Here is a 27,432-nt window from a genome sequence, read left to right as displayed (position 1 = left end):
AAAAAAGATTTCGACAGTGCATGATCCACATTCTCCCAGCAGATGAATCAGCAGCTTATCCAACAGCAAACCTCCAACCTGGTAATGTGGACTTTGTGGTTCTCTGAAATGGAATCACAGCCATTAAGGCACCTGCTCTAGTGACATCTGACCAAACAGCATGAGGACACACTGCTGTTTGATTTGTTGTTAAACTAACTTAATATAGCAAAATGTGTCCGGGAAAAAACATGACACGCTTCCTGTTTTACTGTACAGTGAAGCTTCCTTTGGTAATCGGGTGGTATAGTCTCACCATATAGTCTCACTTACAGCAAGAGGAACTGCATCAAGCATAGCTTGGCCTTATTAAGTGCTCCTCTTAGGTATGAAGAGCCTGTAAAATTAAATAGAGGTCAGCAGGTTTAAGTGTTGTGTCATTTAACTTGTAGCAATCCTGCAGCGCCTTTACACTGACGAGCACTGTCAAATTCAGCCTGACATTATCAGGGTCTGTATAGTCACAGTCAGCCATGCAGGGCCAGTGTCTCTGCTGATCAATTAGCAATATGTGTCTGCTCTGTGTTCAGGCTTTCCTAATTTTGGTTTTGTTATGAGAAATAGTCCCACTGCTCTGGGCTTCTAAAGAAGGTAATTACACTGAGAGATTCCCTGTGGGGGATTAAAACAAATGACACAGAAAACACAGCCTTTCCCCATCGCCACTCACTCAAGCCCTGCCTCCGCTTTAAAACCTTTTGCTTGTAACGCCTGCATGACCATGAATACACAAGCAGTCACAATAAAACACACTCTGGCAGCTTGTGAAAATTAGTGGGGTCGAGGGGAGAGAAATCAGAAAATGACGAGGGGGCATCACGATTTACGGACATGGTATAACTGGTTTAGCATTAAGAGCTAAACAAAGCATATGGTATTCATGCATTCTGTAAGGACCGCGGCAGAAAAAGCATCTGTCCTGCCAGTTTTGTGGTGACAGGCTGCAGGGAGCATTACTCATCATTACAATCTCTGCTGGCAGCCTATTTTCATCACATTACAGTGGTATAATGAAGCGTAGCGCGCTAGCGTCCTCAGGTTCTCTGAGTAGTTCACCATTAGCACCAGCCGGGGGCATTCATCCAAGTAGCTTTATTGAACTTTTTACAGTTAGTTTATTGTATAATTAATTCATTACGGCACAACAATACATGTGGGTGGAATCTGCGGTTCAAATTCATCTCGCGCTGACAGCGGTGCCACACAATTTCGTATCGCTTGCATTTATTAAGCAGCGCTCACTTTGTTTGATGGCGTCAGACCAACTCTTTCGTGCTCTTTGTGTCTGTTTCAGGAACAAGGCAAAATAGGTGTGACGTTCAACATCGGAACGGTGGACATCAGCGTCAAGGAGGTAAACACGCTGATAAACGATGGCAAATACCATTTGGTCCGATTCACCAGGAACGGGGGCAATGCGACCTTGCAGGTGGACAACTGGCCGGTCAATGAGCACTTTCCCACAGGTACCGACCTCATTTTTAACTCAGTCTATTTGATATTCTGTTATTAACCCAATGAATCCTTTCTGGAGTAATTCAAGGTAAATTAGTAGTAATAGCTTTAAAACCACTGGACACCATCTATTTCATCATGCAAAGGGCACAAGCAGGAAGAAAGGATTCACCTTCACTTGCTCTCCGGGGTAAAATATGTGAGATGACTAACAAGCATGTGGCCATCACCTGGCCAACATCATACTCGTACTGTAACATGTGCTTCAAAACCCTTCAATAAACACGATAACGCTTGGCTCCACGGGAGGGGGGGGGACACGAGCTTGAAATCTTTTGTCTTGCAAGACGCATTAACTGCGCAACATTCGGTCAGCGGGCAGGCAAGGAGAGCACTGAAGGCAGAAACCAAGGGTGGCCTGTTGGCCAGATAAAGCTGCTGCCTGCCTGTATCTCTCATTCCCAGGTCAGCAGAAGCGGCGCACCAGCAGAATACAAATAGGGTCATCAAACGGAGCGCGCTCCATTTGGAGACTCAGGCACTCCCTCCATTTGGAACAGATATGTGCTGCTCAGCTAGCTAGGTGAGAGAGTGTGAGAGAGGGAAAGAAGGAGGGGAAAAAATCCTCTCCTGCTTCTACTTAACAGTCCATTAAATTGAGTTGGCTCTCCTCAACTTTGATATCTGTGTCTCCATGTCAGCCGGCTTAGGAGAAGCTACCTTTGTTTGCTCGTTTCCTATTACCCTCCTCTTCAATTTCACTTGGTCAAACAGAACAGACACACGGGGAGACAACATGGGAACAAAGTGGCAGTCGAGCCAAGAATGACAAAAGATAATATGAAACGTCATTGATCTCTGTGGAACAATTGTGCCGCGCTGGTAGGACGAGAATGTACAGGATTACATGTCGACTAAAAAGCCAATGTTAAATTTCCTTGAGATATGAGCTCGGCTATATCTAAGAAGCCATCACGCATCAATAATTGAGATATTCTGTTCTGAAAGCTTTTAAAAAAAACATATGCAGAAATGTTGATACCACGTAATCGTAGGAAGCCAGCAAATATGAGTCGATCCCTTTCACTATGTCTCAGCAGCCCTACAGCATGCTCCTTTTGCCTGCTTGCCTTCACCGATGACAGGCCAGCATCCTCTCCTGGCGTGACCTGGCACGCTGTTGTGGTTTGGTTCAGTGCCAGCGCAGGTGACGTTAATCTCTTCTGTCTCTGGCTTTCTTTTGCCGCCGGCTGTCTTTCGCTTTTCTTTGAGCAGATAAGGTCGGACGGGTTTCATAACCGCATTTCAGCTGCAGTAACGCTGCGAAATACTGAGAAACTCCGCAGCGCGCACACAAGTGACATCTCCGTGGCGTACACATTGGCGCTCGCGTGTGCGCAGCGCTCGATGAAGAAATTGAATTAATCAGGCAGAAGCGGGCGCGATTGCTGCACAGAGGTAGTGTCATGTCCCTTATGTTCCCGACTGTGGATCGCGCAATAGTTCGACCGTTCTTCATCTTTAATAGCCATCAGTTTGGGATAGGAATTGAACGCCTACCACCTTCATAATTACCTCAAAGGGCCTGCTTGCATAAGCTTGCAGTGCTTGTTTCCTTAGCTTCTGCCAATACGTATGCCGGAATCTGTGATCCAAAGCCAGCAAAGCTCAGGAGTCACTGCTAAATGGTCGTTAAGGTTTACATCTCCGCTTCAGGAATGCACAGCAGAAAGAAGTTTAGCTGTGGATTTCTTTCAAGCGATCCCACTGAGGTTTGTTCCCTTTTCTGTCCGCCTGCCATTGTCTTGAGATGGAGTTGAGGTCGGCGGATCGAATGCGTGGTAATTTCTTTTTCTCTTCTGCACAGGTAATTTGCAGGACATTCAGTGATAGTAATTCAACGATGATTGATTTTTTTCCCTCGCCCTCCCTCCTTTGTAAAGGGGTTGTCATCTCGTGAGTAATTACATGTTAGGGTCCAGACTCATCGACTGCCTTCTCACACTTCTAATGCTTAACTTGAAGGCAGTAGCTGCCACGAGGCTCTCAGGCCGCTCAATAAACAGTTACCGGATCTGGGCATGCCCTCTCCCTGGTGGGGGAATAGGTGAGGACAAAGGTGTTGGTGGTTTGCTTGTCAGTCAGAGCCGCTTACAAAATAGGCCTGAGGTGTGTAAATTGGACGTCTTAACAACAGTGTTTAGAGAGTTGGCCAACAAAAGCATTGAGACATTAGGATTCACTTCAAATGGCAGCAGCCAGTTCTGACAGCATGACGTGCTTCTAAATAACGGACGATTTCATAACTCCACAACTTTGGTGTTTCTTTGCTTATTTCAGCCTCATTTTTAACACTGACTATGAAATTGCACCAAATCTTCCTTAAGCAGCAGCCACAAGATTGTTTTGATTTAAGCTGTTGTAAGATTCAGTCTTTGGAATAACGTTACAGAAAGCCGTTACTCTGATGAGCTTCGGAAGGAAGTTTGGGTGGGGGACACTCAGCGAGGCAATTTCATTCCTCCTTTAATGAGCTGAAGAGTTTTCATCTGCGCCAGAATAATTGGTTACGAATTCTTATAATGATCAATTAGAATTTTTCAAATGATGAGCTTACATCACGTAAGTGCTATTTGAACACCGGAGGTGAGGATCTCTGAACATGGGCGTCTGTACTCCTACGTACATGTTCCATTAAAACGTGCACTTAATTTGTCATTAAGTGCACGTTTGTATATTCATTTATTTTATTCGAAATCAAGGAAAATTCTAAGTGAACACAAACTTTTGAGTGGTAGCGTGTTCCAATATAACATGGGTGTCAAATATAAGGCTCGGGGGCCAGGATCAGTCCAGAAAATAAATTCCAATCTGGCCCACTGAATTGTGGGAAGTGTGAAGAAGGGCCTGTCATATTTTAATTGTGCTTTCAGGGGTTTCATACTGATAAACACCTCCTCGCCTGGAGGGGACAGGACTGTCCAGGCAATGAGCTAACTTCAGTTTTTTTGTTTATGTTAAAGATTGTCAGTTTAAACTCTGCTGACAGACGTCTGTCATTTTCTACACAAATTACACTTTTTTCTTATATTAATATATATGAGGGATTTAATGTATAGTTAAACATCTTTACACTGACAGAAAGGCGAGTTTCACTTGTCCGGCCCACTTATGATCAAAGTAAGCTGAATGTGACGCACGTACACGGGTATTTTTAAAAACGGAGATTTTCCGTTTTCGTTTTAAAAAATAATCCCGTCCACACGTAAAGGCAGAAATGAAGGAAAACGCTGCTATGAACATGCCAGAGCAGCAGGTGGCGCTATATTCCTAACCGTGTAGAAATGTTGGCCAATCAGAAGTCTAGAAGCCTCGGCGGGAAAGAGTAAACAAAGCTGGGGCATAGAAGCAGAACCGAGTCGTATGTGTGGAGGACAGTAACTGTGTGTGTGTATGTAAGCATTTAAACACTGCAGAGAGAACAATTAACAGTAACCGTATTTTGTCTACGTCCGCCATGGTAGAAATTCATTTCAGCGAAACAGTAACCCGGCGCACAGTGTGACGTCAAAAAAGGCACACACCTTTGATGCTGCCTTTTCTCCGTTTTCCTCGTCCACACGTAAACGCAAAAACGGAGTTTTCAAAAATCTCCACCCTGGCAGGAGTTTTTAAAAATCTCCGTTTACAGTGACCGAAAACGGCGTTTACGTGTGGACGAAAGGCGCAAACGCACAGAAAAATCTGCGTTTTCAAAAATACCCGTGTGGACGTAGCCTGAGTTTGGCATCCCTGCACTTTGATGCTAAAGCCATATTACCATCGTTAACTGTAAGAGAACCAGTCACAGTAAGCCGGTATGGTACAGAAATGTAATGGATTGCATTAGATTGTAATTTTATTATAAATATAAATAATAACATAATCATTTTACTATATAGTGTCAAATCACAACAAAAGTAACCTCAAGGAGCTTTGTATTATAAGGTAGAGACCCTGCAACAATCATATGACCCCTATGAGCAAGCACGGCGACAGAAGGAAGGAAAAACTCCCTTTTAACAGGAAGAAACCTCCATAAGAACCAGGCTCAGGGAGCCAGGTGGCCCTGCTGTGACCTTTTTGGGTTGAGGGGAGGCAGAGATTTGTAATAACTAATGATTAAATGCAGAGACGTGTAAAAAGGTCCAGCCCTAACTATATGCTTTAGCAAAAAGGAAAGTTTTAAGTCTTAAAATTAGAGATAGTGTCTGTGTCCTGAATCCAAACTGGGAGCTGGTTCCATGGAAGAGGTGCGTGAAAGCCTCGTCTTCTAAATATCCTAAGAAGCACACGTAAGCCAGTAGCCTGGGAGCGACATGCTCTATTGGGGTGATATGGTATCTATCTCCTATCCATCCAGCCGTAATCATAACCATTTATTCAGTTCGGGGTCACTGCGAGACCGCAGCCTATCCCCGCTGTCATAGGATGAGAGGCGGCGTCCACCCTGAACAGGTCCCGTCTTTCTCCCAGTGAAGCAAACAGGTTGAAGGGTTCCCTTTGCAGTAAGATTAAACACAGGCAGTGAAGCTAATTCTGACACGCAGCTGAAGAACAGGAACATTTTATTAAATAACTGAATGAATTATGCAAACTGCTACACACTGTCTGATTGTCTGTTTGTTTTTCTGCAGTGTTACTGGGCTCTCCTCTCAGCTTAGTTCTCCTTTGTTCCCGTCTCATTATTTAGCATTCAGTGCTACCATAGCTGACAGCCAAAAATATAATAAATAAATAGTTTCAATAATTTAAACTGTCTTTTCTTCCATTTCTGCTGAGGTCTGCTCAAAACATGGAAGGCAGTGCACGCTGTACAGAGAGATAGGATGGATAACCTTAGTGTCAAGCTGAGCGTGCCCAGTACACAAGCGCTCAGAACTTGATATTGTCAGTATCAAAGGTGACTTAAACAAAACTGCTTTCACTGATAAAAAAAATCCACACTTTAATGCAACCTGTGTTAAGAAACAAGACGGAAAAGAACTTGTGCACTTCACAGCCCCATTCTTCTCTATAACAGTACACCCGCTCTGATCCCACACTGGAGCGTTTCCACGAGGCTTCGGCAGCTTACGCGCGCGCGTGTTTGCGTGTGGGCGTCGAATGTATGCGTTGACTGCTTTTGTCTTCCTTTCTCTAATTATTCTCCCCCTCTAACAGTGCCCTCTCAGATCTCTGTTCTGTTTTTGTCCTCAAATTCCTTTTTATCCGTGTTTCTCCGCCTTTTTCGAGTCGGTGCTCATCGTGGCTACGCATCTTTCTCGCAGTCCTGTGTACTTGTGTGACAACCCACATTACTGCAGGGACTTGTCTTTGTCTAGTGAGAGGCTTCCAATTTCCTTATATAACACTCCGAATCCCTGCACTCTTTGATTTCGGATTACATGATCTCTTTTTTTATTTGCGTGAGTTCGAATCTTTGAATCAAAGAATTATTAGACCGAGCCAGGCGGAGATTGTGCATCGCACGTTGCCTCGAGCTGGCTGAGGTCCAGGCGTTGTCTCAGATGAATGACCATTGGCCTAACTACTCTGCTAGTGCCTTGGGGAAAGTATGTCCGTGTGCGTGCGTGTTTGTGTGTGGTCCATCATTTGTGATGGGTACAAGGGGGTTGGTCATAGCCAGAACAGCCTTGTGTTCATTTTCAGACACACGAACGCTCGAAAACACGATTACTTTCATCCACACGCTGATGCGCACAATGTTGCGACTCCCACAACCTGAAACAGACACAATGAGTTGCACGGTTTCAAAATATCTGCCAATCTTTGTCTTGAAATACAGACAAAACAATTCCTCAGGAGCGAGATAAATCCCCACGCGTCCCTGGGGCCAAACATGATTAGCCCTATCTGAGACACAATCTTTGTCGCTCTCACAACTCAGACTAAGCCGAGTGTACAAGCCGCCAATCTAATTCATCTTTTCAGCACCATAAATTTCAGAGCGACCTGATAAATGATGAATTTACTCCCTGGCTTCGTCTGACGCCCGAGAGAGAATGGAAGGAAGATCGGGGGCAGGCGTGCAGGAGAAAAAGAAGGGACGTGGGTGAATAGAAAAGAAGTGCAACCGGTGAAGGAATACAGAAGCGTTTAATGGAATACGTCGACAAAAAGTGAGAAAGAGCTGACATGTAGACGGGCACAGAAGAAGAGAAAGTGAGTGAAAAGTAGATAAATTGTGGCTGCAGCTGTAGAGGCCGGATTCAGCCAAGAAGAGCAAAGAGAGCTGATTGCTGAGTCTGGGAGACGGAGAATAGCGGGAGCAGATGAAGGAGCTGGAATATCGCTGGATGGACAGTGTGCCGAAGAGAACGAGAGAATGGAAAAAAGCTTGAGTGCACGGATGAATAACCAGGGAGCGAGGAGGAGAAACAGAGATGAAAGTCAGGTGTAGATGGGAAAGAAGGTGGCTTGTGCGAGATATTCATTACCAGGGGGCTGCGGTGGCGAGCTGTGGAGTTGAGCTGTGGAATGATGATTTCTGGACAGGGCCACACTATATCAAATGTACTCATCATCCCCAAATAGAGAGAATGCCAGGAGCCTGTCACGGTGGCCATTTTCACAGTTTCGATGCGCTCTCAGCACTGGCCCTGTGATGGAACCCCGGTGAGATTAGTCTGGCAACCAACTGCAGAGAACGAAGCAACCGACCAGCAGACGACTGTCACCGTGCCAGTGTTTGTGTTGACTGAATGGCTGCCACCAAAGGGAAAAAACCGAGACACTGTTTTGGCTAGGAGGAAAAAAACAGTGATGGCATGCAGCGGGGCCGAAGTAAAAGCCGGCAACGTGCGCATAAGCTCGCAGCAAAATAATATAATAATGATAAACATACGTAAATATTTATATTCACCTGGTCTTCTCTATAAGGGCTGTGTGGTGTTATCACACTTTACCTTTTAAGGCCCTGCAGAAACACAGAGAGAAGAGACGGATGACAAACTCACCCATGAGGCGGCCTTCCTGTACAAGCAAAATGAAAGTGTCCTGGTTGGGTTAGCTTTCGACTGACTAATACCAAAACCAAAGCAAACATAGCTAAGTTAGCTTGAGTTAAGGTTGGCAAATTTAAGGTAAGATTCCTGGAAGATCAGCTGATCACAGAGCTGCTGCTGCCTCTGCAAGCCCTTTTGTAACCCATTTCCAAAGTAGCTCCACCTTCGCTGACATTATATTATGCTGCTATTCATACTGTCATCATATTAATGCTGCTATCCTGTATATATTGTACATACTATTGTTTGAGTACTTACGATTGTTTTTTTTGTACTTTTTATATTTTACATTTATATTTATTATTGAAACTTGCACCAAGGGAGTGGCACTCCAATTTCGTTGTACTCTGTACAATGACAATAAAGGCTATTCTATTCTATTCTATTCTATTCTATACCTGTCCGTACTGATGGGTGTTTGTTTCTCGCCCTACAAATATACAGTTTTTCTTTTGCTTGTTTTCATTATGGACGTTGACTGAAAATGAAACTGGTTCTCTGGCTTTAAAGAACATCAGACATATTATAATGTCAGATTGCTCATTCGTCTCTCTCCTCAGTGCACTGGCAGGAAATATCTGTCCACTATGTTTAGGGGGAAAAACTGAAACCCTTAGTAGACTGACTTTTTAATAAACAGTAGTGCTTTTATTGGCAAGGTCATCCATTCTGAAGTCACCTCTAGAAATTGAATATCAAATTGACAAACTAGAGAGAATTTTCTCATTAGTTGCACAATTAGCTGGTGGTGTATTCATTACGTGGGGACTGTCACCTCATTAATCACCTAGAACAATGTAAGAGCTATACCTGAGACCACGCCATTAGCAATGCACAGCAAACTTACAGCTTCTTCTCCGTCTTCCTCTCAGTCTCGTGATTCCACTTCGTCTAAAGGACGACGTGAGGCTACGTTTGAGACTTTATGGAAAAGACAAAGCAGAAAGAATGCGAAGAGATTATTTGTCGATGGCACTCATCCACCCTCCCCCCGTGTTTCCCGGCTCGCTCGATCAAACTCCAAACCTTTTCCGAGCGTCCTCTGATTTCAAACACGAACATCTTGCCTCCCTCTGTGGCCCTTGTCCAGAGGAGAGTGTATTTGGCTGCCACCTGAAACCTGCTTGAGATCAAAGGAATGGGGAGGGAGTCCTGCTAGTAGCTGATTAACCTGCTGGCACACTGCAGAAACATTCGTTTAGCTCCTTGAGCTCCCTTGCAGCCATATCTACACTCCATCCCAGCTGGCTGTAAACTGAGCACTTGGATGTTTTTTTTCTGTGAAAGGTAGCAAAGAACGCAAGGAAGACAGAAAAGAGAGAGGGAAGGGAAACTGGTACGAGCTCACGGTTTTATGCAGTTGTGACGCGTTCGCGCGTAATGTTATGGAAGTTTAGTCAGCAGGTCAGAGCAGTGGTGACTTACACCGAATGTAGCTTATTGCCAAACCAAGAAAGAAAATGAAATACAACCCGGGCGGGTGTCAGAACGAGGGCGTGAATGTAAGCACGTTCAAAAGCTCCAAACTAAACACACTGGCAGGTGAAGCTTTGCCCTTTCAGTTGTATTATACTGTAAATGAGTCAGTGCCAGTGCCTTTCTTCTTTCTTCCTCCAAATCCCTTTCCTTCTGGATACTGAGTGACATCACACTGCCATTCGTCTCTTTTGTTAGACCTCAAAATGTTTGAAGACGGACTTGTACGTCTCCATTCTCGCTGTCGACAGATCCGCGGCACCTTTCAAAGGGAGAGGATCCCTGTTTGTCAGACAAAATGTTGCATCCCGGCACATTCACAAAGGAAATTTGTAAATGATGCCAGAAATACTCAGTACAGGCTCCAGATTCCCTGCATAAGTGAGGCTATTATTATTACACTACTGTTATATACCTCCAGCCCAACAGGAACATTCCCAGAAGAGGTGGTTGCGTTCTTTTGGTGTTTCTTTGAACCCAAAAAGCCTCCCACTATGTCAGTAATGATCTCATTTGTATGCATTGTCCTCTTCAAATCTGTGTCACTGTGGGACTACCCCCCCCCCCCCCCCCCCAAACAGGTCTGCTGTGCTTCAAATTACCACCTCCTCATCTAACGTTGCCTCCTTTTCCCCTCAAAAGCTGCTACACACTCATTCCCTCCAAGTAGCTACCCCACCAAATCGTTCCTTGGCCCTTGAAATGTGAAAGCAGGTGGTGTCCAGTGGGAGAATTAGTGCACATAAATTACCTCCAATTTGCTTCAGAGAAAGGCGCTTTATGCATGTCTGCCTTTTTAACCACTTGATCTCCTTCCTTTTGTCTCTATTATGTAAAATGACGTAGATGTGATGCATTTCCTGTGTTTTGACTTCTTCTTGCAGGATTTTTCTTTCCCTACAGTTTGTTTTTCCTCATTGCTGCTGTGTGTGGAGTGTGCTGTATAAATATGAGTTTTAAAAAATTTCCACTAAAGTAACGCTACTTTGGGGTAAAAGAAATATACATATATATTCATATATATCATAAAGCTTTTATAAATATTTCTAAACAAAGATAAAACTCTTCATAAACCACTGTATAAATGTGTGATGTCTGTTGCTGTTGCCAACTGTTTGAAGCTGTTTGTTAAACTTTCAAACTTTAAAGGCAACAGCGACATTGAGCGCTATCAAATGGCAAATAAGAAAATCCCGTTCAAATATACCCGGCCAGTAGAAGATTGGCTTCAGGACAAAGGTAAATCTTTATCGAACTTCTAGAATGTTCTTTATTTTCTGTCATTTCATCGGCTTGTTCCCTTTCAACCTCTGAGAATGAATAACCATCCCTTAAACCCTTTAAAAAAACCAGTAAACCAAAGCAATTTGTTTTATTTTGTTTGTGTTTTTAGCCTTTTCGTCCTTTCCCTTTGGTTCAGTTTTTATGATGCTTCTTTTTATTATTTCTTGTCCCTTTTTCTGTCATTGTCATCTTTAAAAAAAAAAAGTTGAACCATGGTGTCTAGTTAAAGGGACTGGGAAGTGATTTTGTAAACAGTGTAACAACAAGATATGAAATATCAAGTGCTGCTAATCTTTTGTGCAAAATTGACTAGGCGGAGGCATTATGCATTATTATCTATGCCGCAACAGTCGGCCGATTGTTTTGAGAGGAGAATTAACTCCCTTGGCTCAAATCCTCTGCAATGTTTGAGAACAAATTAATCAGTGGGCATATCCCCCTGAAAACTTTCCAAACAGCAGGTGCCTCTCCCTGCTGTAATTCATCTGATTGTACTTAAACACATCAAACACAATAAAATTCTCACTTGTTTGGCGATGGAGAGCTAATTGGAGCCTTTTTGACGGCAAAGCGTCACAGCGCGCCTGCCAAGGTGCACTGTGCCCTGATAGAGCTGTGCTTTTTTTCTTTTCCAGTCGTTAGATTAAAACCAGCACCTTGTTCGTATTGAACATTTTGTGGGGATTTTCCCAGAAAAAGAAGAAGTCTGTTTCCCCCTTTGTTTTTTCTGGTGCTTAATCCATCATAAAAATATCATAAACTGCTTTTAAAATTCATTGCACATAAACATCAGCATAACTTCATCATAAAGTCCCTTTAACAACTGTAAAACAAGGCAGGTTTGGAAAAAAAAATCCCATTACCGCTGCATGCATGACTCCACACGTGCTATTTCATTTTTCTGTGATATGAACGTTGCCCCTGCCATTTCATACCTAATGTATTATGTATTACATAACAAACAAATGTAGCGGGCTTGCGGTGTTATGTGTCTGTAAATTATACAATGGAGATTTTTAATTATGATTCCTGCATTGTGAAAGTTTGCTGTGCTTTTCTTTCATTGGGAATGCATGAGCAGTGTGTTTTGATAATGATATTTGGGCTTCTCCTAATGAAAATCACATGAATTGTAGCAACTGGGCATTGCACATTATTCCCCATATACATGCTGTACTTATTGCTCGAGACCCTTTTGTCCACAGAATAACAACAAAGCTGTGGAAAGTGTTACAACACTGCTGCTGCTGTGACAAGTGTATCTGTTTCAGCTCTAGCAGCAGTTTGAAATCTACTTATTGTACAAAATGTGCTCAGCAGTAGGTAAAAAGTAGGGCAGCTGTAGATACTTTTTTCAGTACAAAGCCAGGTTGCGTCATCATTACAGTTTGAAAACCATCTGCAACTTCTTTTAATCAGGGAAACAAGACATTTCATCAAACGTTCTCTATCACCGCATCTGTCTTGCAATGAAAGTTTAATGTTATTGTTACATTAGATTATCATCTCTTAAGCTTATCAACGCTTTTCCCTCCCGCGCCAGGCCGGCAGTTGACGATCTTCAACACCCAGGCCACTATCTCTATCGGTGGAAACGACCGGAAGCGGCCCTACCAGGGCCAGCTCTCCGGCCTCTACTACAATGGCCTCAAAGTCCTCAACATGGCCGCCGAGGGCCACATTAACATCAAGGTGAACGGCAGCGTGCGGCTGGTGGGCGACGTCCCCACTAGCCGGGGCGCGGCGCGCACCACCACCTCAGTACCGCCAGAGATGTCCACCACCTTTATAGAGACTACCACCACCTTGTCTACCACAACCACCCGCAAACAGCGCTCACCACCCACTATCCAGGTAAGGGAGAGGGTGTATGTGGTGATGTTTCCAGCAGAACTGTTTGTTACCTGTAGACATTCTAGTGATTTATGGAAATTTGAAAAAGCTGCGTAGAGATCTTCAAGAACTCTGCACATGGTTAGAGTTTTCCCATTCCCACGCTGTCACTGGTGTTGTCCTGTCAAAGGAGCTGGTGTTGCACAAGGTTGCTCAAGGCTTCTCACAAAGAACCCGTCAAGACATCTTTTTGTGCCAGTGATGACTTAAAGGGTGTATTTCAGCCTAAACTATGATCTTCTATCTAACCTAACCAAGTAGTTTTTGGTGCTTTCGACCAATAAATCTTGAAGCTGACCTTGAAGATCTTGGAAAGTCAACGTGACCCCGCTCTACCTCCCTGCAAAGTTCATTCAAAACTTTTTGAGCTATCGTCTTTACAGACAGACACGCACGCATGCTACCAAAGACCAAACTTCCTTGACAGAGGTACTGAATAAAAGAAATGACAAATGAATAAGGGAATGAAAACAAAGACCAAACCTGAACCACCTTATCTTGGATTTCAATCTCGAGATTAACTCCAGTTCTGGCCCTGCAATATCCAAATGTGGATTTTGTCCCTGTTATAAAAAATGACTCTTCTAGCATCTAGTACTTAACAATCAATCAATCAATCAATCAATCTTTATTTATAAAGCACTTTTCATACAGAAATGCTTTACATGGTTAAAAGCAGCCCTCCCCATCCCGCCCTCCAATTCACTCCCCACACTCTCATTAACATAAGCCGTCATGGATACATACACACAAATTCTCTCTCGAAAAATGATTTAAGTCACTCTTAAAATAATATTTTGTTCAAGTCAGCTAATGCAGTACATGCAATAATCGTGCACCGCTGTAATTAGAGAGCTTTAAAGGTTCTGGAGTTGATTACCTAGCCAAATAAGGTTCAAGTCTTATTGCTACATAAGCTGAGCAAACAGTCTTTAGAGTGGCCTCTCCGGACATGAGAGTGGTGTTGATTTTCTCATTTAACTGTCAGCAAGAAAGTGACAAAGCCTACTGTGTTTCCCACCGTGTCAAACTAATGCTAGGAATCTTACACCGTTGGACACATGTGGCACAGGTGTCTGTGGGTTCAGTGTTTCCGATATGACCAGAGCTAAAAATGTGACAAAAAATGTCCCTTTTCTGCACTTAACAGCGTTTCTGTGTCTTCTTTGTGACTTTGCATGGATGGATTATAGGTTTGTTTCTCTCCTCGATCAGTCAAGGTCAGGATACTGTATCTCTCATCCTCTGAAGGATTGAATGCCGCTGTTCACTGAGGCGTGCAAAGCCGGCCTCGCCGCCGCTCCCTTTCTCTACCTGTCTCTCCCTTTTCTCCTTTTTCCGTCTCTCACTGTCACTCATCCTATTCCGGCCTGACGGAGGCCTTTCTCCCAATACGTCCTGACCAAGCCAATGATTGTCACTACTGTGCCAAGAAAGTAATCACCGAGCCAGTCCTTTGACGCGCACAGGACAAATTGAACCATTCATTGTCCACATTAAAGCAGTAAGTCTCCCTCGAGGGTGAGATGGAGTTGGGGTTGCTTGTTGTATGACAGACAGGGACCACTGTTATCAGCCTCTTCACCTCAACGACAGATAGCTTGCCTTGCAGCGATGATGGCCCTTCGAGTCGGTGCTGTCACTTGTACGTCTGTATCAGAGCGGTGTGGAGGAGGCCACTGCGAGGGAGTCCTGTGATTGGGACTGACATAGCCTTCATATGTGAGGTTTGAAGATCTGGAACAAAGGCAAAGCAGTACATACTCATTCTGGCTGTGTGGCATCGGTAATCTGCAATGATGCCCGAGCTGAGATACGTTACAGCACCGTGTCTGGCACCATCAACAAGGTCACATCAGATAAGAAGTAACGTGGCTTCGCTGGGAAAATGGCATTTTGTGTCACAGGCTATTAATATCAAAGGAAGTCAATAAAGTGTGTGTTTTGAAAGAGCTTTTATACAAAGCACTCTCCTTTTCAAGGTGAAATGATGAACCGATACCTCTTTAGTCAATAACCAGGATGCAGCTGTCGGATACCAGATGATGCACTTTGCTTCCTTAAGATTATAATATTTGTAGGGTTTTTTTAGGAGGTTTTTTGCCCTCACTAACTTTTCACTTTATTTTTGTATTCCTTCTGAGAGCACACCTTGTTCATTCGTCTTCCACAAGCTCCCAATGCAGGGCCTGCTTTGATTCATGCTGCCATGTCACAGAATTTCATTTGCCAAGGCCTTTAATTTTACAGTTCCCTAGTTGGTTGTCAAATACCGTAGTGTGAGAGGTAAGGAGAGGACCTGTACCAGTTTGGCAGATTTCTCCACCCCTCTGGGTAGTATAGGGGAGTTGAGGGATTTGAGCTATCAGTAGTGATGTACTGCAGTGCTGAAAGAAAGCTATAGGCAGCTGGACCAGAACATGTGTGCAGGAGCTTGAGAAGTGTGAAGGCTAAAATGTGTTTTCTTTTGTATCTGGTGTGTTCTCACACATCTGTGTTTTGTCCATTTTACCAACACTGCCTGTTTCTTTGTCTGAGGTGAGAAGGGCGAATCCCCCTGACAGCTCAGGATCAGCAGAACGAGCGACGGGGGTGGGACGCGGAGGGAACCAATCTCACGGTTAATTAATGATAGCTCCGCGGGGACATAACGACACGACGGACATGTTTCGCTCGCTCTCTGTCACTGTGTTATGTGATTTCACTTAATCTCAGCTCCAATTATGTTTACGCGTAATGTTCTCCGTTTCGGAAAATATATTGGGAATTTTACATTTTAAATGAAAAGAAGGAAAGGTTTATCATTTAAAGCTTAAGTATTCATATAATTTCCTGAGTAGCAGTTACATCTCCAGTACATAATCCGGTTGTTCAGTCTGACGTCACTAGCCGTGTCTGGGCCTAAACTCCGCTGCAGGTCCATATATCAAACGATCACTATGGCATTACTGAGAGTTGAAAAACTGTCTAAAGTCTTTCATCTTTAATAAAATGATCAGCGTTCTGCTCTACCAGGTGTAACAATTGAGTTTAGCATCCAGGCATCCATGAAAACGGAATTTATGACATTTAACGGAGTTAGAAGTTAGCAGGGAGTTAGCTCGCTAGCTTCTATCTAAATACAATATAGCATGTCCTGACTGCGGGGTTTTGGAAACAAATTCAAACGTACAGCTCTGCTATCACTTCCAGCATAAATGAAGACAGGAAACTAAACAGCAGTGATGTTTGTAGGGTTACTGAAGTTGGGCTAGCTGGTATATAATGATGTGCTACGTGACCGCTAGCTAACACAGCTATGTTAGCATAATATAAACAAGCTAACTTTTTTTCCACTCGATAAAAGTTAACGTGAGTGTTCTCGGTGGATAGGAACAAATGTAATCGCATGGCAGGATGCTGTAAAAGGACCAAACTTCAGCCAGGAGAACAACTGAGATAATCCATCCACAATACGAGGTTAGTCATTCATATACTGCAGCATGGGCTGGGCTGTAGTTACATCCTAAGGTTTTAAAAACTGAGCTTAAATAAATGATTAGCGGTAATAAAAGCCGAGGGAGGTCAACAGTGATCACTGACTGTTTTAGGAGCTTTTTGAGATCAAATAGAAGAAAATACAAAACATTAAACATGTTAACAACACAAAAATCATATTAAACGCAGACTACTTTAGACCCGGAAGTAGGATTCGTCACGTCATCACTTAACAATCGGATAATGGTGGGACTCTCCACCATTTGACCGTAGAACTGAAGAAGCTTCTTGGATGAGAGGTGAAACATCTTCAAGCAACCTAAAGAAGTCCAGACGCTTTTCTTTCCAAGCTCCTTGGACCCTCCTGTCTCCTTCCAGCACATTGTGTACAACATAAAAATAGGAAATGAACATTCAGGTGGTGATGTCTATAGTTTTCTCTACAGCACCTTTATACATCACAATTTGTTCCTCGTTGCCTTGTTAGGAACGGTCTACGAATGCAAACATCAAATATTAACTACATAATGTCTTGTTTACACGATCCTGCTACACTGTTTACGTTAGGCAACAGTGTGCCCCTCCTACTGTTATCTTCAACTTGTCCTCTTAAAATAAAAAGTAGTAGCCTGCTGCGTGAAAGTCCGATACAAGGATGCTAGCTGGTTTCTCATTAATGAAGAACACCAGTTTTACACATGAGGTCACGGTTGCTGGAAGTTGTTAGGTACTGCTTCTACATCTGCAGCTCCAGATGGAGCGTCTCAAAATTGAAAACTTTGAGCGGCACTATCATCTGGGAGTGTGACTTCAGAATGAAGTGAGTTTAGCAGGCTTCCACGGCACGCTGCCAGTCTGTGCTTGAGTGTAGTGGCCCAAAGTTACATTAGCCACGACTTACATTAGCACCGTGTGTGTGCATCAGAGTTTTTTGAGTTTGGCTTCATGCTAGGTTTGGGGGAGAGTTGTATAGTGTTATGAGATACTGTGGACAGAACATATGAAGCTGGGCATAAGAATGATTCTCCATGATGCAAGTTCTTCATGGCCAGTTCTTTCTTAAAAGGGGTTAGACATCTCTCACTTACATTTGCTGGTAATCTAGAATATTCCCGATGCAGAATCGCAAAACAAACACACAGAGGCACAGTTTAAGGCTTGTAAGTCCTTCAGCTCTGCCGAATTTTGTTGGACCAAAGAATACATTTCACGCTTGCCGATTTAATGCGGATAGTCGTTTTGGGAATACTCATTAATGCAAGGTTCTCTATCATGGGAGATCAACTTCTCTCGTTCCCAATTAACTCACGCTGCCGGCGTGAGATGTTTGGGAACAATTAGGATGGGAGGCTGCAATCTACAGTACCATGAGGGAAAACGGCTGAGGGAGAGAGACTGAGAGTGATTTGCATTGTTGCCGTGTTCTAGAAATTGCTCCCGTCCATCATCTTCAACAGGCTCGATGCTCAGGAGACGAGAAAATGAGAGGTAAATTGTTTGTCGTTTAATTGGGCTTTTTTCTGCTGAGATGCAGCAGTTGTTGCTATATTGATGCGTTTAGATACGCACGCCACAATTATAGTGACGCTGCGTTGAATGACACAGATTCTGATGTTTTCTGATTCATTTTGGTGTTTTGGTGGAGCCTTAAACGGAAGACAGAAATCCATACAGCACAGGTCACGAGCCAGATCCACCTCACACTGTTGCTGGGTACAGTTTTGCTCGCTAAGCTCCATCGCAACATTTCCTCACCGCTCTCCTCAAATTGCTTCCATCTCTCTGTCGATAAACTACATCAGGGATGTTGCTGAACACCTGGGGTTATATGATAATCACTGATTTATTCTCTCTTCAAGCGGTGGGGAGGAAGACGCTGCGTGGCGTGCTGGTGTCTCCACATGGTAGCCCGCTAGATGATGTTTGATGAGTGTGTTCATCTGCTCATGTGTGAGAGCAGCGCAGGTGTGAGCACGAGCAGGCAGGCGCGCTCCACTTCTCCGGTCAGTCTCTGTGATCACCTTCCCACACTTGCCAGTAATTGTGTAAAGGTCAGACTAGTAGGCAGGTGTTCCTAGGATTTCTTTCTTTATTCCTTCTCTTCCTTTCCAATTTTTTTTTCTTTGTCGGTATCTCTGGCTACTCTGCACAGCACCGCAGCTCACTGTGTATTCTTGGAGATGAATGCTGGAGGTCCGCTTGTTGCTCGGTGTAGGTCCAATTAGGAGACAGCAGACTGATGGGGATCATGCTGGCGCGTGTGGCTTCATTAAGGCAGGCACACACTGACACTTACACACAGACCCACACTCAGAGAGTTTGTACAAGGATCTCTTAATCTTTGTCTCTCACATTTCCAGCGTGCACAAGCAAATTAAGCTGCTGTAATTTGCATAAGTCTGTGCACACATAAAAAACATCACTCAGGCCTGCTGTGGCCACATCCACTGTCAAAACACTGAAGCAAAGCTGTCAAAGATTTTTCATCATGTGCCACCAAATATGCCCCCCTACCACCAACATGACCACCTCATTTCAGCACTGTCATGGACTGTCTGTCTTTTCTGTCACCGGAATTTGTTTCCAACATGCGGCTGTAATTCCCTCGGTGCTTGTCACCTACATAAGACTGTTTCTATTAGATCTCTCTGTGTGAATATATTTGTTTTATGTCCACAGATCTTGTGTTTCTTTTTCTTTTGTCTCTTTGTGAGCAAGTGTGTGTGTATGTTTGCATTCAAGGTAGTTTGTCTCTCAGTGTGTGAGAACCAGCAGCTAGCTCCAGGGGTTTTGGACCATGGGAGGTTTTGTAATGGATGTCCCCCATGCCTCATAACACATCTTATCTGGATCCCCCGGGAATGCGCGCGCGTGTGTGTGTGTGTGTGTGTGTGTGTGTGTGTGTGTGTGTGTGTGTGTGTGTGTGTGTGTGTGTGTGTGTGTGTGTGTGTGTGTGTGAACCTGTCTTGTCAGCCGCCACTGTCACAGCAGGGCACTCACACACCAAGAGGCAAACAAAAAAAAGAGACACATAGCAGCTACACACCCACACAAACACACACGTGTTGTGCAGTTTGTTTCTGCAGGACATCTAGCACATGCGCTGGCTGGTGTACGGGCTCACCGCATGCTGTGCTCCTCCGGAGATGGCTGACTGGTTAAAACATGATACACATGTCCAACTAAAAACTTTAACTTACAACTGAAGCAAGAATGTGACACCACCCAACTGAAACTGTTTCATGTTTATGAGGCCAAAGAAGCTTTCTTTTTACTGAGTGTGTGAATGTTAATGATCAAATACGCAAACCACTAGTCAACCATAGTGCTAATTTAAGCAGGCCATGATGTCAAGCTCAGCCACAGCTGCATAAGATCAACTGATCTTAGCTCAGCTGATAGCCGCCTGCACATCTGCACAATAAAACACTTGCGGCGTGTCTTATTTAAGCTGCTTTAGCCTGCCTATGTTGATATAATGCCATTGCTAACACATTGGGTTTGTACGGAAATAGATCCACAGTTTGAGACCAGAGAGGGGACACAGAACCCAGCTTTGGTTGGTTCATAAGCTAGCGTACTCCTGGTGCCAGTCCCAAACCTGGATAAATGGGAGGCTTTCATCACAAAGGGAATAGGGCGTAAAATTGGTGCCACATCAAACATGCAGATCTATCGGCTGTGGGGACAGTTTGGGAAATAAGGGAGAAGCTCAGAGGACCCAGCCTCCCAACCGCTGCTGCTCTTCTGTAAGTTGCTGTCCAGCCCACCTCCATGCCGGCTCCATTCATTCTGTTTCTGACTTAATCAGAGTCATATCTGTCATAACTGATTCGGGGTCCAACCACTCTACTCTTGCTTTCCTCACAGGCACGTGGGGACAGTCTTCTTTAGTCTATGTTTGTCCTGACAGATAACTTTAACCAATCGTTTTAGGCAAAGGATGATCGGTTACAGATGCCTGAGTCATCTTGAATAGTTATTCCAAGCATAACATCACAAATCCATATTCTCCTTCTTATTACGGTCATCTCTCCCAGCGTGCTTGAATGGTCACGATGGAGCACTCGGTATTAAATCCTGCTTTTTAAACCCTTTTTTTAAAACTGCGAGGTTGCTGTGAGATCCCACGCTGCACTCTTTGTGGCTTTTAATTAACTTTTTCTCAGCACAACAGTTCTGGGAACAAAACTATTCTAAAAGTTTAACTTTATATTCATGAAGGTCCCACTTTCCTGTTAAAACGCCGCCTTCTGTCTTTACAATAAGAAAGGTCAAAGAGATATTTTATTAAACACAAAACAGACACTGGTTATTGCATGTATTTTTTTTTAAGTGTTACTATAGCAACACCATTTTTTTTCAGGTGCAGTTAAGGCTTAAGTTACAGGCGTATTCACAGGCCTGGTAACTTTATTCCCAGGAATAAAGGATCTACACACACTGCTGCAGTGTGACTACATTTGCAGCCAGCCTGTGATACGCTCTGGAGTTTATGTCTGCGAACGACGGAGAGAGAGACTAGATGTATATACGCAGCACTGCTGTATCTGTGCGTGCAGATACCACCGTGTGTCTGTGAGCGGCAGTAGGATTTAATTAAATATGTATCACACAGACAAAGCCTTTGATGTTGCGGAGCAATAATGTGTTCTGTTTCATTGCTCAGCTGAGCTGTTAGCAAAGCCCAGCGATATTTCTCCTCTGTGACCACCGAGAGTCTGTGCAAAGTCCAACCAAACCTGTTGCTTTTAATAGTAGCGAGTCGGGGATAATTATAAGGACGGGTAGTCATCCTTACGTGTGTGCGAGCATGTATACGACACTGTGAGAGGGCTCCGACGTACAGAATATTTGGAGTAATTTCTCTGTTGGTTAGTGATTATGTTTCAACTTTCATCTTCAAAAACGGGGCAAAATCAAACGCTTAATTTGGTTTGTGCTCATTAAGTACTGAAACCAAAAGGGATCGCGGGCTAATACGGGACGTCATAAACTGCCGGCAACAGCCATTACATGATGCCTCCATTGATTTACAGCTGTGAAGTCATAAAAGCCTCTGACTTTGAAAAGTACTGTAATGAAATGAAAGAGGAGACCAAAATGTAGTCGACAAGACGAAAGAGCAAAGTCCCGCACCAGCTGCTCCACACCTTCTCAGCTGAAGGCGTCGTCCTACTTATTGAGTGTTTTCTTCCAGCTGATGAGGTCAGCTGAGTTTTTCTTATAAAGCTGAAAATACAAGCCTACCAAGCTTTAGCCAGTCATGCTTTGGGATGATATGAGACTCGTGAGACACCAGTACAGCTATAATGTTATAGAGGTCTTAAGCTGTTAAACTCACTGGTGTTTTGCACAGGATGAAACGGAAGTTGCAGATCACTGTGAAAAGCCTGGATTAAGAAGACTCATCCAGAATTAAATTTCTCAGTAATGTGATTAGATTTACTGCGAGCCTCGTTAAAATATGTATATTCATGATTTAATAAGACGGAGCCCAAGAGGACATCAAGACCGCATCAATACACAATGAAGGCAGAGACGTTAGAAGGATATTCTGCACAGCAGCAAGTGTTAAACTTAAAAATGCATGTGCGGAGAATAAAATTAGGCAAAAGAATGAAGCAACACGCTTCCATTAAAAATGGCGGACATTTGGCGGCACTTGAAATTCCGACAGTGAACACAGAACTCGAGACAAGAACAGATGTTTGCTCCTCTTTTAAATGATCTCGCTGCAGAGCTGTCGTAATCACGTCATCCTGGATTCAAGCCCGGTGTGATTAATGTGGACTTAAAATGTACTAAATTAATTGATTGGCAACAAGTGCGATAACCAGTTTGGTAGCTGGAAAATGAAAAATGCAAAGTGGAGACTTTGTGTTGTGTTTCGGGGGTTTAACAGTAAATTTGCTGTTTTTGAGTTAATGATCAGAAAGAAATAAGAAGAGTGCTGCAACAGTCTTGATAAAACACAAGCAGCTGTTCCTCGAGGACATGGCCCGAGTTGTCATCGCAGAGCAGAGAACTCCGGTTGATCCATGTTTTAATAAACAGGCTTTTATTTTAAAATGAACCTCAGTACTTTCATTATTAACAAGCAGAGAGTCTTCTTTTTTCATTCATAAGCAGAAATAAATAAGTCAGCTTGGGTTCTGGGAAATGATGAACGCTGATGATGATGTGATGAGCATTGTTAGCAATTTTCTGGTATTTTATAAACCAGGCAGTCAACAAGTGGTCGTGGAATAACCGTCCAGATTCATAAAAACCTCAAGTAAAAACTCGTCAAGGAAATTTACTGCCTGGATGAGGTGAGCCTGAACCCTCCGTTAGCTACGCAGTAAAAGGCCTAGGCTGCTGGAGTTTCCCATGATGCACAGTGTTTCTCCTTCACTCTCTGTGTGCTTACACGTGCATTTAATCATTAGTTATTATTCACCTCTGGCTCTCTCCCACAGAGCGCCTCTTGTCCTGTCTCCCTCGCCCCTACGGGTCGCAGCAGATGGCTGCTCCTCCCCAGCCTGGTTCTGCTGCAAGTTTCTTCCTGTTAGAAGGGAGTTTTTCCTTCCCACTGTCACCGAGTATTTGCTCATAGGGGGTCTTCTCATAGTTGGGATGTTCCTCTGTATCATTGCAACATAAAGCACGTTGAGGCAGCTGCTGTTGTGATTTGGTGCTGTATAAATAAAATTGCTGAAATATTAAATTCAAGTCAACAGTGAGTGTCAGGGAATAACTGAGGGCTTAAATTAATTAACTTACTTTGAAAAAAGACAAAGTGATCTTGTTTTAACTGTGCATTATGCAACACAACCTGGTTTGAAGTTAGTTCTGTTGAGCGGTCCCAGTGTCTCGTGAACCTCGATAAAATGAAGCCTTTCCCATTTCTGTCCTGACTCCACTCACACACATGCACACACTCTCATCTTCTCCCAGCTTTTTTCTTCGGTCACAGCTTTCAGCGAAGCTCGACACCGCATCCACACGAATTCCTCACTTCCACTTTGAACTGAGAACCACAATTGGTAACACAAACCGTAACTCTGACCCAAAATCGCTGCTACAATTTCACCTGAGGACGGCAGGGACTTGCATAGAGAGGAGAAATTTCTCCACGCGTCCTGCCCGCTCACCTCAGATCTTATGCCCCTTCCTCTCTCGTGCCCACCCTCTGCCTTCCGGCGGCTTTGTTTCCGCATTTGTCTGCATACATGCATGCGGGCGAGCGTGTTTGTCACAGGGCTTCCCTGATGACCTTGCGCGCTGCACCAGGGGGGTGATTAAGGATCGGGGCCAAAGACCATTTCCTTTTCATGGGAAGATGAATGACCCTGTTTGAAAGTGGCTGCCTATGGCCTCAGGGCAATTAGAGTTTGCTGTGAGCCAGCAACGCTCACTGCTCTGTGTACAAAGGCAGGTCCTTGAGAAAAAGAGAAATACTCGGCACATAACCCATTCTGCTGAAACCAGCCCGCCGCAGTAACGGGGAACAAATTAAATGAATTTTCTTTCCTTTTTTCCCTCTACCTTTCCAGCTGTTCCCCACCTCTGCTCTCCTCTTGCCTCCTATCCATTTCTCCATACACTTGGGAAGAAGAAAAAATGTGCTGACTGTAGGGGGGCACTAAGAAAGGCCCACCAAGGGTGCTCATTTGAAATATCAATATTAGATCTAGCAAACCATTTAGCATGTGACTTCTGTTCTCAGAGCTCATTTCACTGACGTTTGTAAACTATATTTTAGTGCTATTTGTTTTTGCTTTCCTTCTCCAGCAGTTTGATTACTAATGAAGACAAACTGATGGAATATCAGACCAGGTTCACCGCTGTGTGATATTTATAACATGCTTCTGTGCTGTGCTTTTTTTTCCTGGATAAAGCATCTTATCTGTCACAGAGCAGAAGCAAAAAGAGTTGTGGCAGACTATTGATAGGGATATGGCCTGGTGCCATTGATTCCCACTTGTAATACAAGCCTCTCCCTTGTCAGCCTGTCAAAGCCTAGATCGGACATGATAACGCACACATCGGGCAGCCGTCAATAGGCGAAGCTTCCACCGTCGAGATGACTATCTTGTTTTGGTACGAGGGCGATGGGAACCAGTGAGATAGAAGAGAGAGCAGTTTGTGCGACCTGTGATTTCTGCCACTTTCTGAGCCACTTCTCTCATATATATCTCTCTCTATATATATATCTATATAGATATAGATATATAGATATATATATTAGGGGTGCAACGATACACAAAATTCACGGTTCGGTTCGATACTTTGGTGTCACGGTTCGATATTTTTTCGATACAAAAAAAATGTTCATGCATTTTTAATTTGTCATTTATTAAAATTATAAATATATATTTTAACTCAAAAGTACAGTTTTTAAATTTAACCCTAACCCTTGTGCGTGTTTTTTATTTTGACAGCGAATGCACACCTGCGGACCACTTATGTGCAGCCCTGGTTATTTAGCTCGTCATATTGCAGCCACAGAAATTATTTTGTCCATGAAACCATAAAGCTGCACTTTCTTTTTGCCTTATAGTCTGATTTGTCATAACTTCTCCGTTTTGTGGTAAGCTTTTCTTTGGCTGTCACTTCTTCACCCTGACCTGTCTTATTTGACTCAGCAGAACTGAAATGCTTTTACACACGCACTCACATAATTTCAGCGATTCTCTGCGCGATCAACCTCTCACATGTTTAAGCTGCGGGAGATTTCACTTGTCATGTTTGCATAGTAAGCTAACGATTAATAAGACGATGTCAGAGGAATTGGTGCACAAATTATCATCACTCACAGATCAGTGCTGTCGCTCTCTATACACAGTTCACGTGATTGCAAAGTGAAAGCAAAAAAACAAAATTCAAACGCGACTTCAATATGTCACATATTGACAGTGGCTCACCGATGCCAATGACATAATTACCCAGCTACATTTCTGAAAGAATGCAAAAGCATTGACATATATTTTTCCTACAATAGCCCGACGGGCAGGGCAGAGATAGATTTTGGTAGCCCAACTGAAAAAATCGCTAGCTCCGGGACGTCGGGCTAGCGATATTGCGAGCCCTGTATCTGATTGAGGAATCACTCATCTTTGGAAAAGAGAGTTTATTACAGAGAAATGTCTCTTTCCAAAATAAAAGCTATACTATCCGCTTCTTCTGGGCTATATTCTCAGCAGCATAAGGAGAATCCTGTGCTAACAGCTGTCTAAATGACTCGGCTAAAGTTAGTAGCATGCTTGTTGTTTTTGTCTTTGCACTAGGATGATGTCGGCGTAAATGTGCAGTCATATTCGTTGTGTTCCCACTAGTGCTTTCAGGTTAATCTCGTTGAAATGACCTTAGCGCCACAACACGGCAAATCTCCGTTAACGAGCTACCGCCGATCGCTCCATGCATGGGGCTAGACGGCCAACACGTTAACGAGCTAACTGCGCTAACACACTAGTTCACACCAATGTAATTGAGCATTGCATGGCACATCCAACATACTGTTTTACTTTAGTCCATGACTCGCTTACCTTCAGGGTCATACGTCACATGAAAACCAAAATAATTCCAAACGCCAGATCTGAATGAGGGTGGGGGAGGTCCATGTTGTAAGGAGAGCTTAACTTCTGTCTCGCTAGCTTGCCCTGCGCTCTTCCTTCTGACTATGCTGTCTGTGTGGAGCGCTCAGTGGATCTGCGCTGGACAGTGCAGCCTAGGCGGAGTAGTCGAACACAGATTCACTGAGCGCTCAACACAGACAGCATCGTCAGAAGGAAAATTGATAAAATAAATTATAAATGTTGTATTGTTCGATACATATGCGTACCGAACCGAAAGCACTGTATCGAACGGTTCAATATCGATACGAATATCGTTGCACCCCTAATATATAGATATAGATATATATAGATATAGATATAGATATGAGAGAAGTGGCTCAGAAAGTGGCAGAAAGTGCTTTCGGTTCGGTACGCATATGTATGAACAATACAAAATTTTTAATTTATTTGATCAACTTTCCTTCTGACGATGCTGTCTGTGTTGAGCGCTCAGTGGATCTGCGCTCGACAGTGCAGCCTAGGCGGAGTAGTCGAACGCAGATTCACTGAGCGCAGGGCAAGCTAGCGAGACAGAAGTTAAGCTCTCCTTACAACATGGACCTCCCCCACCCTCATTCAGATCTGGCGTTTGGAACTATTTTGGTTTTCATGTGACGTATGACCCTGAAGGTAAGCGCGTCATGGACTAAAGTAAAACAGTATGTTGGATGTGCCACGCAATGCTCAATTACATGGGTGGGAGCTAGTGTGTTAGCGCAGTTAGCTCGTTAACGTGTTGACGCCGTCCAGCCCCACGCACGGGGCGATCCGCGGTAGGTCGTTAACGGAGATTTGCCGCGTTATAGCGTTAACGTCATTTCAGATTAACGCTGACAGCACTAGTGGGAACACAACGAATATGACTGCACATTTACAACGACATCATCCTAGTGCAAAGACAAGTGGAAGCAGACAAAAACAACAAGCACACATGCTACAAACTTTACCCGAGTCATTTAGACAGCCGTTAGCACAGGATTCTCCTTATGGGGACCTGATATGTTTAATATGCTGCTGAGAATATAGCCCAGAAGAAGCGTATAGTATAGCTTTTATTTTGAAAGAGCCATTTCTCTGTAATAAACTCTCTTTTCCAAAGATGAGGGATTCCTCGATCAGATAGATTAATTTTTTTTATTACTTTGTTGTTTCAGCAACATTAA

At 43.7% G+C, this 27,432-nt stretch overlaps 1 protein-coding gene across 20 annotated transcripts in view; it reads left to right on the top strand.

Moving 5' to 3' along the window:
• Nucleotides 1-27,432, top strand: part of nrxn3b (neurexin 3b) — a 321,105-nt gene that overhangs the window by 270,694 nt on the left and 22,979 nt on the right. For 12 of the 20 annotated variants that reach the window (XM_080289992.1, XM_080289985.1, XM_080289986.1 and 9 more), the window contains 3 exons: nucleotides 1,334-1,505; nucleotides 11,166-11,255; nucleotides 12,844-13,154. In XM_080289992.1, coding sequence (XP_080146118.1) covers nucleotides 1,334-1,505; nucleotides 11,166-11,255; nucleotides 12,844-13,154 — 573 coding nt within the window. The remainder of the gene's footprint in view (nucleotides 1-1,333; nucleotides 1,506-11,165; nucleotides 11,256-12,843; nucleotides 13,155-27,432) is intronic. The other 8 variants (XM_080289989.1, XM_080289988.1, XM_080289987.1 and 5 more) reach the window with 1 other exon arrangement.

The sequence above is a fragment of the Astatotilapia calliptera genome, chromosome 15, assembly GCF_964374335.1.
Source record: "Astatotilapia calliptera chromosome 15, fAstCal68.1, whole genome shotgun sequence".
In the NCBI taxonomy this organism is placed as follows: Eukaryota; Metazoa; Chordata; class Actinopteri; order Cichliformes; family Cichlidae; genus Astatotilapia; species Astatotilapia calliptera.
Note: the sequence above shows the minus strand (reverse complement) of the source record. Positions and strands in the feature narration are given on the sequence as shown.